A 20,115-nucleotide genomic window follows, 5' to 3' on the forward strand; every position below is an offset into this window, starting at 1 on the left:
AAACTTCTCCCCCCCCTGCCCCCCAAAAGGAGAGATATCTATACCAGAGGATTGTAGCCCCCCTAAACATCTCTAACGCCCAGGTGAGAACTGCTCTCTCCAAGGCGAAAAACACAGCATCCATGGGACCGGATGGTGTCCCCGGCTGTGTGCTCCACGAACTCAACGAGGAATTAAACCCGCAGTTAGGACAGCTGTTTAATCTTAACCTCACCTCAGGATACGTACACAAGGAGTGGCGCACGGCAACTGTGGTCCCACTTCACAAAGGCGGTGCCTCCACTGACCCTGGAAATTACCGTCCCATCAGCTTGACAAGCCTTATCTGCAAAGCCATGGAGAGGATCATAATGGAACTCATAAATAAAGACATAGGAAACTTGCAGACTTTGGATCCAACCCAGTTTGGCTTTGTCAAAGGCAGATTATGCCTATTAAACTTGATTGACTTTGTCGAAACAGTCACCAAGGCCATTGATGAGGGAAAGGCAGTCCATACAGCCTACCTCGACCTGGCAAAGGCTTTCGACACAATACCCCACTCAGGTATCATTGAAAAACTCATCAGCTTAAATGTAAACCCATACATCACAAGATGGGCTGCAAACTGGCTAAGTGACAGAACCCACAGGGTCAGAGTTGCTGGCGCCATGTCAGACTCAAAACCTGTCACAAGTGGTGTCCCACAGGGCTCAGTCCTGGGCCCACTCTTGTTCGGCATCTACTTTTCTGAAGTACAAGCAAATACAGGAGGGTTATGGCTGACAAAGTTCGCAGATGACTGCAAACTGGGCGCCATAGTCGAAAACACATCTGACACAGATATCCTTCAGAAGGGTCTCACAGAAATGGATAACTGGTGCCAGAGCCATGGCCTAAAGTTAAACACCAAGAAATGCATAGTCATACCCTTCGGGAAAAACAAGGTTACCCCTAGCTACCATATAGGTGGCAATCCACTGAGCACAGAAGAAGTGATCAGGGATCTAGGGACCCAGGTTGACAGTAACCTTTCGTTTGACACTCACGTTGCTGAAGTAGTTAGGAAGACCTTCTACATTGCCCACCTGATCATGAAGGGATTCACATCTAGATCAAGGGAGGTCATCGTCCCCCTGTACTCATCACTCAGACCAATGATTGAGTACAATGCCCCATTCGGAATGTATCTGATCAGACACCTGCAGCAGCTGGAAAGGCCCAAAAGTTCCTCACCAAAAGGATAAAGGGTCTCAAAAATATGTCTTATGCTGCCTGACTGAAAGGACTGCAGCTCTATTCAGTCGCTTACCGATTGCTCAGAGGTGACCTGTGCCTGACATACAAGGCCATGTCAAATCCAGAATTGATGAACATGCTTCACCTCAAAAAATCTAGATCCCTCAGAACTACAAGGGTGGGAGACTTAAACCTTGACACGGTTATTAACAGGACGTGCTGGAGGGACAGATTCATCACCCAGAGACTCCTTATGCTGTGGAACAAAATCCCGGTACATGTGAGGCAGAGCACCTCGCTGGCCTTGTTCAAGAGAAATCTTGACCAATGGATGGGAGATCGCAGATATACCCCAGGGATTACCTCAGTGTCACTGCTTGACAGAGGCACAGCAAAATAATGGGCATAGTTTTCTTCAAACTAAAGGGGTGGCGAAAGCCACAAAACTCTGGGCTAGGCTTATAAATGCCCTTGGGCAGATAGCCTAGTATGAACCTATGAACCTAATACAAGTATGGCACCTAATGGAGAAAAAAGCACATCACCACATGCAGTATGCTGTAAAACTTGAAGAATGCAGTGTCACCCCAATTTTCCCAAAAATCAGAATGTCAAGTTCTACTCCAGACAGCTGTTTCCATATTCTGCTATGCAGTCCTCAAACTACATACGTGAATTACCCACAATTTGCAAGTGCTGATAAAATCATCATCATGTGTTCAAAAACAAGGCAATATATAATCAACTCTCATTCTACCACCACAGACGTACATTATCTGCAACAAGAGTTTGTGCAACACCGCACACATATTCAACTCCTCTTAACACTGCCACAACTCATATGTCAACAACAGGAGTCAAAGCATCCATGCAAAGGGGAAGCCATAGTGACTAACAGACATGCCATTAATCAAAATAAACACAAAACTGACACTTTGGGAAGATCTCAAACTCAACCCAAAAAAGGTCAGATTAATAAACTGGCCAGTGTTAAAGTTTGCCTAAGAAAAAGAGCAGATACAAAGACTGAAATACAAGGGTAACTGTAAAAAATTATTGCCCTTACACTGTTGTATTATGCCTGGTAATATGATCCACCAAGACCCCCCCCCCCCCAAAAAAAGCGAATGCACCATTTTCTTGATGTGATCACGGCAATGGACACCAAAACCCTTGTCTCAAGGACCTAAGAATCTGGATTATGGTAAAAAAAAAAAAAGATGCCGCCAATTAAGGGGTCAATGTACAGCACAACCTATAATCATGAATTTTCAAGTTTATACCTCTTCACAGGCTAGTCTCTCCTTCCATAACCCTGCCCTTTTCAGTTCAGCTTTACAAAGTACACCAAGATGCGCAGCATTTCAAGAAATGTGGAGAATGAAGACAGACTTCATGAATTCTTTAAGAGGACGGGTACAAGGGTGACCTATCAAAAAAAGACAGATACTAGAATACTGTTGGTAGCAGGGTTTGACTGTGCATATGTGGGGATCTTCAAATACATATACAACAGACCAGGACTCGTACAAAGCTCTGGTTGCGGTGGAAGAGGAGGACGACAGGACAATGGATAGGGCTTAAGGGGCTCGAGACAGTTAAAATATTTTTTAGCAAATGAACCAAATAGTTCTGCTGTAAAAAGGCACTACTTCCTTTCTTCTACACAATGTGCCAAATGATCTGTGGTCCTTTCCCCCCCTTACAGTTGTAGTGCACACAGCAAACTAATGGGTTAATGCTATCAGACAAAGCAACACAAGCAATTACTGAAATTATCTGCCCACCACAACCAAAGCAAAGTAACCCTAAAACTTGATAACGGCAAGCCTCTTCCACATGAGAACTTAAAAAGGGTCCTTGCTATCAATCCTACAAGGAAAACAGCAGTATGAAATGTGGGACCCTAATAAAGCCCTGTACCTTCTTGAGCCAATCCAAGGTCACGATGGGAATTCCCTTGGCCACAGCACAAAGAAATTTCACTGTTCGTCGCACACGGTCGGTGATCACATGGGTGCAGTTGTGGACTGACTCAGCCATCTCCCCCCCAAGCCTCTGGATCACCCGTTCACCATCTTCAAAGACCACACCAGTGAACATAATCTGCACAGATAAAAATGTGTACTATAAATACTTTACCACCATTACCCTTAATGTGAAGTTCTTTCAGATTAAAAAAAAATATATTAGCAAGATGGAAGTAGATTCACTACATCTTATTTGGTGCTCCAATTGCAAGGACTGTCCACCTCAATTTATCAAAAGTCATCTATCAGTCAGCAAGCATTTCTAACTTACTTTCTGAAATTCAACCAAAACAGAGCAGCTTGCGGTTAGACACTCAGTGATTTGATTAAGTTACAAAAACATGCAGCTATAATTCATTACAAAATGCATACAGACTTTGCGGACTCAAAAGTGGTCTCAAACATGCTATGCTGTCAGTAAGCGTGACAATACTTTATTTGCATTTCTTGCTTAACTTTCATATCCAGAATGTGGTTTACTGTCACCTAAAAAGTAGGTGTGTCAGTTCCCTGCAAGGCCTGGAAACCAAGATTTCCAAAATTCGTTTTTTTTTTTTTTTTAAACACAGAATCTACAAAGTTTATGAAAGTGTCAATGAAAACCACTTCACTTGTCAGTATCACACCATCAGGAATTGGTGTTCTATATAGGGTTATGTCAGTAAATGCTAACATACAGGAGGATTACATGTTTATGCCAGACCAACTACAGTGAATTCTCAACAGAACAATGAAGTGAAAAGTAAAATTAAGATGGTTGTATGCCATACTAGAAGACTAAAATTTGTGCATAAACATAATTTATAAAAACTAGGATACGGTGATACCTGTATGCAAACAGAATGAAAAACAAGAGATATGTAGGGACGAGAACTGTATCTGCAGAAAGTGAAAGAAATCACTGTGAAAGACATGCACCAAAGAATAATAGGTTGAAAAGCAGGATTAACGAACAGGCAAACAGGAATGCTAGAATCAGTCCATAACAAGGCAGGCTAGCGAAACAGAAGTAGTGGTGGAAGCTGAACTCGTGCAGAGTTAAGTATCCAATGTGGCACTGAAATATTTGGAAAAGTGTAGGGACACATTAGAAGACATCAGAAGTACAATGATCCTTACAATGTAAATCTTTCAAAGCAGTACCTGTAGAGCTGAGAAACTGGAATCTGTTTCCTTGCAAAGGACAGAAAGGAAACTACACATACATACTGAAAGTTTGTAGTTTTTTATCCATTCTAAAGCACCCACAGAAAATATCCTAATGACCTAACAGAGGTCCTGAATGCATATTCTACTGTGACTGAACAGTTTATTTTCATACAGCAAATATTTATACAGTTAACCTAATCCACTTCAAAGGAATCTCAACATGGTGTAAAAAGGATCATTGTACACAGTGTTATTTACACTAGAAGTCTTACAACATTACCACTCAAGTGGTTAGTAGGGGAAGGGGGTTAGGAGTAGACTCAATTAACGAACTGGACCGAAAAATGCCTGTTCCAGCAAAGACTAATTTGCTTGAAGCAAAGGGTGGCTTACTCCAGGAAGAAAATGTAATTAGGTTTAATGCTAGTACTATCCCCATTTTCCACAGTGTCCACTTCTGCAGTAAGTTTAGAAAGCCAAATCAGTGTTTACACTGGATGACCAAAGAAAAGTTATGTACTTAACATAACGTTCCATGTGTTGCCCATCTTCACCTTTATTCTTAGTCATGGGTCAGATCTGATCCCTCGGATCCATCTTGGCCTTATACAAATACACACTGCCTTCTACTAAGCTCTCAGGCACCCTTACCAAAATGCACCTCTCCCTTACTTCAGATCTTGTTTGCCAAACGTCCATAGACGTTCTAACAGAAATCAAGGCACAATAGTAAACTATTTAACACGTGTCATTTTCTGAAGCCGATGACTCCATGAAAAGAACGGTTCTTTTATTACCTATCGCCTAAGAGACTAGGAAGGAGGTTGGTGGGAGGGTTTTGAGAATAAAGGCGAAGATGAACACACATGGAACGTTATGGTAAATACATAACTTCATGTGATGTTGTCAATCTTGCCTTTATTCTCACTCATGGGACAGTGTCCCTAGCAACCTGAAATCCTGGGTGGCTCAAGGAATGAATTTTCCTTAGAACCATAGACCCAAAGGAAGCTACTCCTGGAAGCCAAATCTAGTTTGTAACTAGTAATAAAAGTATTGCGGGGGTCGATGATGTGCCTGCTGCACAAATACTGTCCATAGGAAGCTAAGCTAAACACAATGAGGAAGCAGCAACAGCTCTAGTAAAATGGGCTCTCACCGGTTAATGAATATGTTTATTCTGGCAAGTGTAAATAAGAGATGTAGTTTGAAAGCCATTTAGATAAGGTAGCTTTGGATACTGGTAGTCTTTTATTTCAGAAAAGGATAACAATTTTGTCTTTCTAAATTCCTTAGTCCTGTGTAAATAGAAATGTGCCTGTCTGCGAACATCCAATAAATGTAACACACTCCCTTTTATTTTGGAAATTTGGGAAAAATACCGGTAGTTTAATCGACTGGTTTATGTTCTAGTCTGAAACTACTTTAAGAAGGATGAGTATGAAGAGAGACTGTCCTTATAAAACCACAAATGAAAATTAGCAGATAAGGCCTGTAATTCAGAAACTCTCCTTGCTGAAGTAATAGCCACCAGAAAAAGGGTTTTCCCATGACAAAAACTTCAAATCACAATTTGCTGCAGGTTCAAAAGGAGAATGGATATGGGGACAGTCCAAAATTTAAATCTCAAGGAGGAGATGGAGTTTATAAGGTGGTCTTATCAGAGTTCCCTCCAAAAAGGTCTTACAAAGTTTGTGTGACATAACTAGAGAGCCACTTTCCCCTAGATGAAAATCAGAAACAGCAGCCAACTGAGCCTTTACACTTACTGCTCCACCCCCTTCATTAAAAAGCTTAGCCAAAAAATCCAAAATAAAATTAAAGGGAGCCATAAAGGGGTCAACATTATTTTCTTTAGCACACATACCAAATCTTTTGCATTTGTTTCTATAAAGTCTACCTGTGGAGCTATTATGTAAGGAAAGCAAAATAAGTCTAGTTGGGGATGAGAGAAGGGGATGCCTGGCTACTATTGGAATTGGAGCAGCCATGCCATCAGTTTGAGATTCTGCAAATCACGATGAACCATTTTCTGTGGATGCGAGAGGTCTGGAACTGGGTCCAGGATCCATGGTTCTTCCAGGTGAGGCCACAGAAAGGGAAACCAGATTTGCTGGGGACAATAAGGAGTAATAGCGGTGACTTTTCTCAACAAGGTTGCTTTCTGTAAAAATTTGGAAATCAGGGGTGTTGGAAGGAAGGCGTAAAGTAGTCATGGGGGTCAATCGTGAACAGCTGCATTTCTCTGTGCCTTCCTAAGGCAAAGTAGCTGCTGCACTTGATGTTTATAAGGGAGGCAAACAGGTCGCAGCAAGGCAGGCCTTAACTCTAGAATATCTTTTCTGCAATTTCCTGTTTGAGAGACCACTCGTTGAGGCATCAAAATTGCCCTGCTGAGCTTCCAGTATGACATTGGATTTACCCAGGAATGTGCACTGGTATAAGAAAGTGGTTGGATGAAATCGCCCCACTGCCAAAATCTGAGCACTTCCTGACAAAGAAGGCAGATCTGGTTCCTCCTTTCTTGTTGATGTTCCAGACTACTGACATGTTGTCTGACTACTGCTATTGCTCACAGGAGTCTTCGAAGGTTTGCAAGGCTGGGAGCACTGCTCTCATCTCTAAAATATTTATGTGCAGATGGGTCTCGAAAGTGAAACAAGTGCTTTGGACTGTCCTTCCCAGATAATGCTGCCCCCCCACCCCATCTGTAGAGGACATCTGTAGTCACTGGCTTGGGGATGACTGGGTACCAATGAATGACTTAGAGCGACTTGATTGGAATGAAGCCATCACTGAAGATTTTTTTTTGCATAACTCTACTAAGAATCTTGCGAGACATTGGCAGTTCTAGATAGGACCACTGGGTTGGCAAAGAATAGTTGTGTAAAATCTTACCATAACCATAGATGTCCTTTTCTATGTTGCAGTATTCATACTGTGGGATTTTCCACCTCAGGCGACCAGACGTTGGCTACTATAGAAAAACTTAAGCCTGGCTGCTGTAGATGCGTGGGACATCACACGCAGGGCAATAAACCAGGGACCATAAATATGACGTCTGCACACACAGACCTCAGAACTTGAAGCCCAGGATAAGGTGTACAAAATAAGTTGAGGCTAAGGAGCAAATGACCCTGAAGGGCTGTACAGATTAGCCTGTAGAGAGTGGATACAGAGATCAAGACAAACCATCCAACAGAGATAGAAAAAAGTGAGTTTGGAGGGTGGGACTACAACATGTAAGAGAAGGACATCTATGATTATGATAGGATTTTACACAACTATTCTATGCCCTTCTATTCCTATGCTGCAGTATTCATATTGTGGGAGAGTACCACAGCTTAGGAGTGAAGGGAAGGGTCAAAGGTACAGTATTCCAAGAATCCCTGCAGGATTGTCCTGGCAAATCCTGCTCTGGCCTTGGAGACCAAGTCTGTCTTGTAGTGTTTTGTGAAAGTGTGAACTGTAGACCAGGTAGCTGCTTCCATGATGGAGGCAGTGTCCAGCCCTCTAAGAAAAGCTTTGGAGGTAGCTATGCCTCTAGTGGAATGAGCCCTTACCCCTTGAGGCAATTGTGTGACATGATGTGAGCAGCAGGAGAGAATGGATTTCCTGATCCAACCGGAAATGGTTTGTTTGGAGACTGCCTTACCCAGAGCCCTGGGGTGGAAGGAGATGAAGAGTTGGTCAGATATTCTGAAGGGCTTAGTTTTGTCCAAGTAGAATCTCAGTTGTCTGTGCACATCTGGGGGAATGAAGGATCCTCTCTGCAGTATTAGGTGGAGAGGGGAAGAGGGTAGGAAGTGAATGGCTGGTTTAAGGATAGTTCGTTCAACACTTTGGGTGTGAAAGAAGGGTTTGTGCGCAAGGTCACTCTGTCATTGTGGAAAGTGGTTTAAGGAGGACAGGCCATGAGGGCCTATAGTTCAGACAATCTTCTAGTGGAGACAATGGCCACTAAAACAATGGTTTTCTTTGTGCACATTTGAAGAGAAGCTGTGCTGGCTGGCTCAAAAGAAGGCAAGGTGAGTTTTTCCAGCACGAAATTGAGATCCCAGGGAGGAGGGATGGGCTTTCTTGGTGGTCTGATATGCAAGACCCCTCTCAGCAAACATTTACCATCCACTCTGGAAAGCAGTGGTGGCTGTAAAGGCAAGCAGGCTGAAACGGCAGAAAGGTTGACTTTCACTGAAGAATATGCTAGTCCTTCCTTAATGAGCAAGCATATAAAGCTAAGGACAAGTGAGGGATCCACCTGAAAATAGTCCCCGTCCTTAAGGGAAAACCATTTTGAGAATCTCTGCCATTTAGACAAACATTTTTTCCTAATAGTTGGTTTCCTGGGCTCTCTCAGGACTGAGCACGTCCACTGAGTAATGCCTGAAAGGGATCAGAAGTTGATCACCCAAAGAGTTAGATACAGCAAATCCAGCTGGGAGTGAATGAGAGATCATTTTTGTTGTGTGAGTAGGTCCACCTTGTGGAGCAACTTGTGGTGACTGCCCTTGACTAGGGAGTGAAGGAGGGAACCAGTGCTGTCTTGGGCAATAGGGAGTTACCAGCAAGATATTTGGTTGGTCCATCTTCAGTAGGACCTTTTGTATTTGAGGGAAGGGAAGAAAGACGTATAGGAACATTCCCTTCCATGGAAAGCTGAAGGCATTCACCCTCCAGGCTAGTGCATTCACCCTCCAGGCTAGTGGAGTGCGATCCCTGGTGCAGAACTTGTTTAGTTGTCAGCTCTGGTGGAGGCAAACAGATCCACTTGAGGTGTGCCCCACTACTGGTGGACAATGTCTGAAACTTTCCTTGTGCAACATCCATTCGTGCTGTTGAGAGGATTGCCTAAGCAAGACCGCTTGTCTTCCTGAGAGGGAATTGTAAGAGGCCTGCAGAAAAAGGTTGTGATTGGCTACAAGATCCCAGATTTGTATCGTTATCTGGCATAACTGGTATGCCTTTGTCTCTCCTTGTTTGTTGAGGTACCACATGACAGCTGTGTCTGTCACAATGTGGAGTAGCCCTGGCTGCAAGATGGGAAGGAAAGCTTTTACAGCCAGCAAGACTGCAGTAATTTCTCCGACACTAGTGTGCTGCTTTTGCAGGGCACGGGTCAAATGCTGTTGTACCTTGAAGTCCTTTAATGTTGCCCCCCCCCCCTAGGTCTGATGCATCTGTGCGCATTGATTGGAGGGGGGGGGGTTTGAAGAGGAACACCCTGGTTCTGTATGATTTGCTGAATCCACTTCTTCAGTTCTGTTTATAAGCAGGGCAGAAGAGGAATAAGTGTGTCTAGTGGATGTTGGCTCTGAGACCACACATATTGTTTAGGTACCACTGGAATTTTCTCATGTGCATCCTCGCTAATGGCAGCATGGAAATAGTAGCTGCCATGAAACCTAGGACTTGCAAAAATTGTCTTGCAGAGAAATGAGATTCTGAAAGTACGCTTTGAAAATGGTTGGAGAGAGACTGCACTTTGTCCAGTGGGAGAAAGGATCACATCAAGTCTGTTCTGATCTTGCAGCCTAGGTAAACTTTGTCCTGCTGAGGAAGAAAAGTATTTCTGTAGGTTGACGGTGAAGCCCAAGTTGCGAAGGAGAGTCATGGTGAAAGTGAGACACGTTTGTAGGGTGGACTCTGACTCTGCCAGAATGAGAATATCGTCCAGGTAAGGGTAGATTTGGACTCCCTTGGTTCTGCAATACACAATGGCTGGGACCAAGCACTTTGCAAGTACTCTGGGAACCGTAGACAAGTCAAAGGGCAAGATTGTAAACTGAAAGTTCAAAGAGTGGCCTGTGAAGCACAAAAACGTCCTGTGGGAGGGCCTGGAAGGAATCTGCAGGTAAGCATCCTTTAGGTCCAGAGTGACCATGAAGGCTTGGGGTGGAATGAGTGGTAGAGTTTGAAGGGAGAGCATCCTGAAGGAGGGAACCTTTAGGAACAGGTTCAGATAGGATAAATCCAGGATTGGCCTCCAAGGTCTATCCTTTTTGGGACTAAGAATAGATGGGAATAGAAGCCCTCTCCTTCCTGTCCTGAGGGAACTGGTTCTATAGTTCCTAGAGTCATCAAGGAGCTCTTTCAATATGAGAGAAAATGGATTAAGATGATTTCTTGGAGTAAAAGGAATGCTTTTTGTTTTGTTTTTTCCTTCCAGGATAGAAAATATCCTTTTTGGATGATGGAAAAATGAAAGTTGTGTAAAATCTTACCATAACCATAGATGTTCTTCTCTTCCATGTTGCAGTATTCACTAGTGGGTTTACCCTTCTTCCCATCAATTTGTTTGGGCCAGGTTTCCAAAGCTTTTTCAGTCCCTGGTGGTGCGCCGGACATCTGACGGGTATGCTGGTATGTGGTCCATAAAAGTGACGTCTACGTGCAACCAGTCCCCAGAACCAAGAAGCCACAGACGGAGCCAGTCTGACAGCATAGCCTAAGTAGAGCCAAGGAGAGCAGGGGGATGGAGGGAAGGAATACTGCAACAAGGAAGAGAAGGACATCTATGGTCATAATAAGATTTTACACAACTTTCCTATGTCCTTCTACTCTAATGTTGCAGTATTCACTAGTGGGCGAGTACAAAAGCTCACTGTTGGCTGGGTGGTGGTCTGGATGAGGATTCCAGGAACACATGCAGGATAGCCCTGGCAAATCCTGCTCTGGTCCTGGAGATGTGGTCCAGCTTGTGGTGTCTAGTGAAGGTGTGCATAGATGACCAAGCAGCTGCTTCCAGAATGGAGTTAGTGTCTAGACTTTAAAAAAAGGCTCCAGTGGAAGCCATGGCCCTTGCGGAATGGGCTCTGACATTGCCCATTAGTCTTTCCATGGTGAGATTAACAAAAATGACTCCCCTAGCAATCCAAGAGAAAATGGTTTGCTTCCCTACAGTTTTCCCCAGAGCCCCGGGGTGGAAGGAAACCAACAGCTGGTCTGATTTGCATATTGGTTTGGTCTTATGCAAGTAGAAACAGAGTTACCCGTGTACATCCAGGGAGTGAAGGACTCTGTCTCCCTGAGGGTTAGGAAAGGTGGGCAGGTGAATAGCCTGGTTAAGGGAAAGGTCTAACCACCTTGGGGGTGAAGGAAGGATTAATCCTGAGGGTGATCCTGTCTATATGGAAAACTAGGAAGGGTGGGGTAGATATGAGGGCTTGGAGCTTTGAGACCCTCCTGGCTGATGTTAAAGCTACTAGCAGTACTGTTTTCTGCCTTACCAGGTGGTTCAAATGGTGGCAGAGAGGTTTTCCAGCACATAAAGATCCCAGGGAAGAGGAGCTGGTTTCGTTTGGCTGGCAGTCTGGAAGCAAATGGGGGCTCCATAGGCAGGCAGACAGAAATGGCCGACTAATGCGCCTTTAAGGAGGAGTAAGACAATCCTGTCTTTAGCAATTCACACAGGTTGAGAGAGAATTAAAGGCAGGTCACTGTCCAGCGGCTGTCTTTTCTGACACCAGAGAGAAAACTCTCTCCATTTAGAGAGAGAGGATTTCCTTGTGTTAGGTTTCTTGGCCTCCTGTAAGACAGAGCACGTTCTTGTTGTATAGGTGCCTGAAGGAAATCAGAATGCTAATAGCCACAGGGAGAGGTGTAGGGATCTCCACTGCGGGTGAATCTGTGTTCCCTGGTGCTGTGTGACTAAATCCTCTGAGGGTGGTTAACTTGTGGTGATTGCCTTTGCTAGATGAAGTAGGGGGGAACCAGTGTTGCCTTGGCCAATAGGGTGTCAAGATTTTTGGTGAGTCCTGCTGAATTTTCAGTAGGACTATCAGAGGGAAGGGGGAAAGGTGTTAAGTTCTGGAGCAGTAGCTCTGTAGTTGCCTGCTTGTGGAGGCGGCGAACAGGTCTATTTGTGAAATACCCCACCTGTGGATCAACTGTAGGAATACCTCTCCCTTGACAGCATCCATTCTTGAATGCCTGATGAGGTTCTACTTGATTCTGCCTGGCAATGTAGTTGGGTGGGGATGTAGGCTGCGTGTAAGGTGATGCCCTCGGAGCCTGTTAGATCCCATATTTGAAGGGCCAGTCTGCATAGGCGGTAGGTCTTGGTCCTTCCTTGCTTGGTCAAGTACCACATCACTGTGGTGTTGTCTGTGAAGACCTTCAGAATGCCCTGTCTGAGGAAAGGTAGAAAGGCCTGCAGGGCCAGAAGTATGGCTGACATTTTTTTGATGCTAATATGCCACTGTTTTGTGTTTTTCCACAAACCTTGTATTTTCCTCGTGTCTAATATTGCTCCCCAGCCCAGATCTCAGGTGTCTGTGTGTATGATCGGGGGTGGGGGGGTGGCAATTGTACAGGGAGACCCTGGGTTTAGAGTCACCTGGGCACGCCACCAGTTTAGCTCTTGGTGGAGGGGAGGGTAGAAGTGGGATTCTGAACTCTAGGGGGTGAGAATGCTGGATCCATACTGAGCGAAGTTACCATTGCATCTTTCTCCTGTGTAATCTTGCCAGTGGCAGCATGGGAAATGCGACAGCCATGTGGCAGAGAAGTTTGAGAAATTCCTTCGTCGTCAGGGTGGGTGTAAGGAGAGCAGATTGAAGGAGTTGGGGTCAGGGAAAGTACTTTTTCCTGAGGTAGGAAGGCCATCTTGAGGTCTAACCTGATTCTGCATCCCAGGAAAACAATGTCTTGTGTTGGATTTAGATTGGATTTGGGGAAGTTTTTGAGGAATCCTAAGGACTGCAACAGGAGCACAAGGCCCTTTGTGTGGGCAAGAAGGGTGTGTCTGTCTGCTGCTTGGATTTGCAGATCGTCTAGGTTCATAGGTAGGTACTAGGCTATCGGACCAAGGGCCTACGCAAGCCTAGCCAACAAGGTTCCCTGGCTTACGCTGCCCAAGAAAGTTATTTTCCTGTGCCACTGTCTAGCAGAGACACAGAAGTGATCCCCGGGGTGTATTTCCCATCCACTCAAGATTTTTCTTGAAGAGTGCTAATGAAGAACTTTGCTTGACAGATGGGTAGGCTGTTCCAGAGTATGGGAAGTCTCTGGGACAGGAATCTATCCCTTCAGCATGTCCTGTTTATTGTGGTGACAAGGTTTAGGGCCCTAGAGCATGTAGCTCGGAGGGATTGGGATTTCTTTAGGTGTAGCATGTCCAACAGCTCTGAGTTTGACATAGCTTTATATGTTAGGCAGAGGTCACCTCGGAGTAGGCGACATGCTACAGAGTAAAGACGGAGTTTTTTTGAGGCGGTCAGTGTAGGGCATTTGTTTGAGGTCAGTAATCCTCTTTGTGAGATAATTCTGTGGCCTTTCCAGCTGCTGCAGATGTCTTGTGAGGTACATTCCAAAAGGGGCGTTGTACTCCATCATGGGTCTAATGAGTGTTGAGTAGAGGGGAACAATGACCACTTTTCCTGGATGAAAACCCTTTTATGATGGTGTGCCACGTAGAAGGACTTTGACTACTGTGGCAATGTGACTATCAAGAGAGACTACTGCCCACCTGGGTCCCAAGGTCTTACACATTCAGTGTTAAGTAGATTGCTGCCTATGTGATAGCTCATGGGTACAGAGTTTTTACCAAAGGGGATGACACTGCGCGTTTTGGCATTGAGCTTGAGGCCATGGCTCTGACACTAGGCATCTGTCTCAGCGAGGCCCTTCTGTAGGATGTCCATATCATTTGGGGACTTGACTATGGCTCTTAGTTTGCAGTCATCTGCAAACTTCGTTAGCCAGAGGCCTTCTGTGTTAGCCTGTACTTCAGGGAAGTAGATACCAAACAGAAAAGGTCCCAGGATGGAACCCTGTGGTACTCCATTTGTCACTGCTTTGAGGTCAGATTTGGAGTCTGCAACTTTTACAGTGTGTGTTCCGTCAGTGAGCCAGTTGGCAACCCATCTTGTGACGTAGGGATTTATACCTAGTTTAGCTATAATTCCAGAATGAAGGATGGTGTTGAAAGCCTCGGCGAGGTCAAGATAGGCTGTGTGAACCACCTTACCCTCATCTACGGCTTTGGTGACTGCCTCAAAGTCGTCAATCAGGTTCAGGAGGTATGATATGCCTTTCACAAACCCGAACTGGGTGGAATCCAGAATTTGGAGGTTACCAATGTCTGTTTACGAGTTCCATGATAATATGTTCCATGGCCTTGCAGACCAGGCTCATCAGGCTAATAGGTCGACAGTTCCCGGGATCAGTGGTGGCTCCCCCTTTGTGAAGTGGGATAACTGTTGCTGTGCGCCATTCAGTGGGCACAAAGCCTGATGCGAGGACCTTATTGAACATGGTGCTTAAGTGGGGAGCCAGTTTATTCTGAAGTTCGTGTAAAACGCAGCCTGGGATGTTGTCCAGTCCCATGGATGCTGTGTTTGTGGCTTTAGAGTGCAGCTTTTACCTACGTAGTTGTGATTACAGGGACTCTCCATTCTTCCTGTATAGATATGGGCCCTTTAGGGGGTGGGGTTAAATTTAGCACTGACTTTATCTGCCAGGATGTTGGCAATATCAGTTGGTTCCGCAATTTTCATGCCTTTGTGCTGCAACTCAGAGCACATCTGGGTGTTGCCATTGAAATTCTTGACATAGCTATAGAATGCTTTGTGGTTGTCCTTAGAATTAGTGGCGATTTTGTTTTCAAAGTTAGCTTTGGAGGATCTTATAAGGGATCTCAGCTTCTTACTGACCAGGGAGCACTTCCACTCATGGGATTTTACACTTTTGCAACAGTTTCTTCCTTCTGTTGTAAAGTTTATGGCAGGGGACCACCAGCTTGGCTTCCTTTTGGAGGATATCGTCTTAGTTCTGTTTGGGATAGCACAATCCATACACCTGTGTAAGTGCTTATAGAGTGCATGTGTGTAGGATTCAGCAGTTGTAACTGTATTGTCCATCTGCATGGGTGTCGAAGTTCACCACTTCTGTCTTAAGCATGAAGTTGGCTTTGGAGAAATTTTTTACCGTTGTTTCCTTAATGGGGGTGGGGTGGGGTGGGGGCAGGATGTGGCTATCAGGGGTGATTAGCTTATGGTCGGATCGGACCAACGAGGAGGTGACTTCAGGTGTGGAACACCAGTCACTCATGTTGGTAATGTCTAGGCCTAGGATATTGCTGCCCCTAGTGGGGGTGTGGATAAGATGATCCAGGGCATTGGAGTTTAAGAATTCCAGAAAGCATTGAGCTAAGGAGTTGGTACATTTTCCCATTTAATGGTGGGGTAGTTGAAGTCGCCCATTATTAGGGTGTTTGGTTGAACCCTAATATTTTCCAGTACATCAAGAAAAGAAGAGTGGATTTGGGTATGGGAAAATTTCCATACCTCTTGTTCTGCAGTAAGCAATGACTGGGGCTAGGCATTTTGTAAATACCCTTGGAGCTGTGTAAAGTCCAAAGGGCAAGGCACAATACTGAAAATGCAAGGAGCCTGCTTTGAATCTGAGGAATTTTCTGGGGGATGGTTTTATTGGAATATGTAGGTAGGCATCGTTGCTGTCCAGTGTCACCATGAAGGCCTGGGGAAGGATGAGGGGAAAGAGTAGGGGGGGGGACTTCTACAGTTCCTTGGAGGCTGTAGGTTGTATGGCACCTCGGGAAGGAAGGATCATTGAGAGGTTGGAGGTAGCAGGATAGGAAGGTTTTTTTTTGGGGGGGGGGGGGCATTCAGGTCATGAAGTAACCCTCCAGTACAAACAAAACCCATTTGTCAGATGTCACTATGGCCCATGCAGGGAGGCAGTGAGAGAGTCGGGAGGATAAAGGTATAGGGGAGGTAGAAAAGGAGGTAGGCAATCAGATGCTGCCTGTCCTTCCTGGAAAGGGTGGCCTCTGAGCGCAAGCTTGAGGTGTCCTAGGCTGAGTAGTCTGCCTCCTGTGTGGTCTTCTAGATCTGGAGGGGGGCAGAGTGCCTAGAAGTCTTCCTGATAAACTGCGTCTTGGCTGGTCAGTTTCTTTGAAATTTTGGGATTGGAGAGACCAGGACATGCTTTAGATCCTGGAGCTCTTTCCCTTTTTGCTGAAGTGACTTAAAGAGATCAGCAACCTTGGAGCCAAAAAGGGCAGTGTGGTCCAAAGGAGCATCCAAGTGTCTGGCCGTAATGTCATCTGGTAAAAGCTGGAGACACAGCCAGGAGCATCTCTTCAATACAGAGGCAGAGGCAGATGCAGCTGACCCGGCAGAGGCCTCTGCTGCATCATATGCACACCTTAGGGAATGCTTATTGACTTGGGAAATGAGCCCAAGCAAGGAAGCATGCCTTTGCAGAGCATTCAGGGATCTCATTAAGATCCTTAGCAGCTTTGTCCAGTAATGCCAAGGAGTACTTGGCCATGTGTGACTGGTTATTTGTAGCCCTAAAGGATAGAGTAGCTGAAGTGTATATCCTATTCCCCCACCTCTCCATGGCCTTGCTATCTATCAGCAGGCAGCACAGTGGGTAGTGGGGAGAAGTTTGGTAGCCCTGTCAGTGGCAATGGAAATGGTTGCTGAGTCAGCTGGAGGGCATTTGAAAAGAAATTTGTCTGCATCAGGTACTCTATACAATCGGTCTGCCTGTATAGGGGCAAGTGGCTAGGAGCCAGGGTTTAAACATGCTGCTGCAAAAGCATCCAAGAAGGCAGGCTAGATAGGAAGAATAGGAGCCGGGTAAGGAGATTCCATCTGAATCAAATCATAGAAACTTGTCTGTTGCTCAGACATGTCTGAGCAGTCACATTTGAAATGTTCCCTCATAAGATTAACAGTGTCCCCAAAGGTAAGGTCTTTCACAGGAGAGTCAGGCTCAGCAGATGCTTCTTCTGGGGTTCCATACCCCAGAGGGGAAGATATTTGTGAAGAATAGGACGAGTCCTCTGAGGAGTCAGACATTTCTTCCTCAGAAGGATGGCTAAGGGTAGTCCTTTGGCAGAATAGTCCTGGGACTCAGAAGAGGTGGAGCAGCATGAGGGAGGTCAGACAGAAGCCTAAGGGCCAGGAAGGTGTTGTAAAGACTCTGACTGAAAGCCTGCCAGTCTGGCAATGCCTCAGGGGTTGAAGCAACATGCTTCATCTTTTGTTTTTTCTTTGCAGGCCTAACTGGTCAGCCTTCAGGAAATAGGATCGGCAGAGGCCTGCTCGGATGCGCCCACCTCTGAATCTGGTTCCCCCCGCAGTCCAGATATACTCCCCGGACTTGTCAGCTCTGGATTTTGTGGCCTCCTGGTAGGTACCTGCTTTATCCGGTGTGGTGGATGCCAGTTCCTCGGCCAAGCTAACGGTGGCTACAGGCCAGGAATCGGCAGGGGGAGGTGCGGTGGAAGTGGATGGCCTCATAGGCTTAACCCTCTTTCTAAGTGGTTCGGATATAGTGCGTCGGTAGCTGCTTCCATACAGAGAGCGATCTAAGACACTGGTTTTCGAGATACAGGTGGAGGGCCTCGAGTCTGTGACTGTGGGTCTTTGGGACAAACGATTTACAAATGGTGCAGTTTATAATCGTGAACCCTACCCAAACAAAAGATACACTGGTCGTGGGAGCCTTTGTGGGGAATCTGGTGACCACAGTTGCACTTGCTCTTACCGGACATTAACAGACAAATTACAAAGAACTGAAGAAAATCCCCAACGGGGTTACTTATGTTAATGTGAGACTGATCAGATGCCCAAGAGTGGCAGTAACACCTGGCGTACAGCTGGCGGCTGAAAAGTTCTGAGAACTGGTGTGCGCAGAAGTTACGTTTATGGACCACATACCAGCCTACATGTCAGACGTCCGACGCATCAACAGGGACTGAAAAAGCTTTAGAAACCTGGCCGAACAAGCTGATGGGAAGTAGGGTAAACCCACTAGTGAATACTGCAACAGTGAAATAGGACATCCCAAAGATCTGAGGTGATGGTTTTCCAGAAGGGGAGGCAGTGGGTAAGGTGGGCGGACAGAACCAGTTGAGCAAGACAGTCGTGTTGAAATGGGGCTCCCTATGTCTGGAAAGGGCTGCTTGGCTGGGGGCTGAGAGTTGGGGGTCTAGAGTAAGGCAGTCTCCTGGATCCCCTATGAGGCATAGAGGAGGAAGGGCGTGACGCTGAAGAAGTCCTTCTGACAAAGGAAGTTTTAGCTGGATAGTTCCTGTCATAGCTAGAGAAAGGGGACACCAGCAGATGCTTAACATCCTGCAGCTCTTTACATTTCTCTTGAAAGTTTTTGAAAAGTTCTGCTGAATTTTTCCCAAATAAAAGGTTGTGGTCTCAGTGGAGCATACATGATGTTGGATTTAAAATCCTCTGGTTGAGGTTGTAGAAGGCAGGAATATCTGCGCAAAGCAGATGCAGAGGCAGCAGACCTGGCTGAGGCCTCTGCTGCATCATAACTGCACCTGATAGAGTGTCTGGCTACTTGTGTAGCTACAGACAGTTTTGATGCAATGTCAGATTTGGTTGGACAGTCTAGGGTGAAAGTCAGCAAGGTGGAAGCCTGGGCGACCAGGTCCAGGGTGCATTTAACTATGTGGGTTTGATAATTAATAGCCCTGAAGGCCAGGGTACAGGAAGTGTATACATGGTTTTGCTGTCCTTTACCTGTGGGCAAAAATGAAGCAGAAGGCAATTGCCTAGATTGTCTGCCTGGGGACACAGCAATATCTGCTGGGTCTGCCAGGGGAGGTTTCACCAGAAACTTCTGGTCATCAGGCACTATGTAAAACCTATCCAGCCTTTTAGGGGCAGGAGGTTGAGATTGTGGATTCTTAGAGACTCAGTTAAATGCATCCAGGAAGACTGGAAGCACTGGAGGAATAGCTGAAGGAGAGGGAGACTCCAGTTGCAAAAGTTCAAAATATATTTTCTGGGTATCTGTCAAGGTAGTATCCCACCGTAAAGTAGTCTTTCATTTCTGAAACAGTTTCCACCCAAAGGTAATATCCTCTGGTGGGGAATCTCCCTCAATGGGGTCTTCATCTGAGGAATAATCCACAGGTGAAGCAATTTGAGACACATAGGAAACAGATTCCTCAAGAGGGGTAAGTATTGGCCTGGTTTTTCTTCCTGTTTAGTAGGTAAAGGGAGGGAGGGAGGAAGCAGAGGCTGCCGTAAGCCTCAACACAGGAATGTTGGTAGTTGCAGGGCCTAATGGCCATAAAGGCCTGCATTAAAGAATTGGTAAACTGCCAATCTGGAGTTCCTTGAGGCGTACGGGCTCAAGTGTTTTTTTCTTTTTTTTCTTTGTTGGCATTGACTTAGAAGGCCTAGGGACAGAGCCCTGGGCTGGAGCAGGAGAGGTCTCGGTTGGCCGACCAACTAACGGTTCCCCCTCTACATATGTTGTGGCAGGTGCCTGGACCGACTCTGCAGACATGCTATCTGTGGCTGCAGTAACGGCCTCTTCCAGAGGAATCGAAGCTGATGAAGTAACCGGGTGTCCCTCGGCCCCTATACCGGTAGTCGGCAGGACATTAGATGGTGGATCAGCATCGTGAGTAGGCCTGGAAACCTTGGCCTTCTTTCTTGGTTGTTCGGATTGGGCAGCCGATTCTGGATCCATCCTGAGAGTAAAGCGTTTTAACTGTTGATTCGCTAAACATAAATTTAGTGCGGCCAGATGGCTTAGTAGGGTTTTAGGCATGAAAGACTGACAAATAGAGCAGGCCTTATGGCTGTGCTCCTTACCTAAGCAAAATACACACTGGTCGTGAGAATCTTTGTGTAGTATCTGACGCTCTCAATTGCATTTGCTCTTTTTTTCAGACATCGGCTAAAAAAGGAAACTTGAAAAACCCCAATGA

The 20,115-nt window shown here is 45.7% G+C and overlaps 1 protein-coding gene across 1 annotated transcript in view; it reads right to left on the reverse strand.

The window, feature by feature from the left end:
* Positions 1-20,115, reverse strand: part of MDC1 (mediator of DNA damage checkpoint 1) — a 1,303,504-nt gene that overhangs the window by 267,413 nt on the left and 1,015,976 nt on the right. The window contains exon 13 of the mRNA XM_044083294.1: positions 3,142-3,324. Coding sequence (XP_043939229.1) covers positions 3,142-3,324 — 183 coding nt within the window. The remainder of the gene's footprint in view (positions 1-3,141; positions 3,325-20,115) is intronic.

This window comes from Protopterus annectens, chromosome 9.part0, assembly GCF_019279795.1.
Source record: "Protopterus annectens isolate FY-2018-M chromosome 9.part0, PAN1.0, whole genome shotgun sequence".
Taxonomy (NCBI): domain Eukaryota; kingdom Metazoa; phylum Chordata; order Ceratodontiformes; family Protopteridae; genus Protopterus; species Protopterus annectens.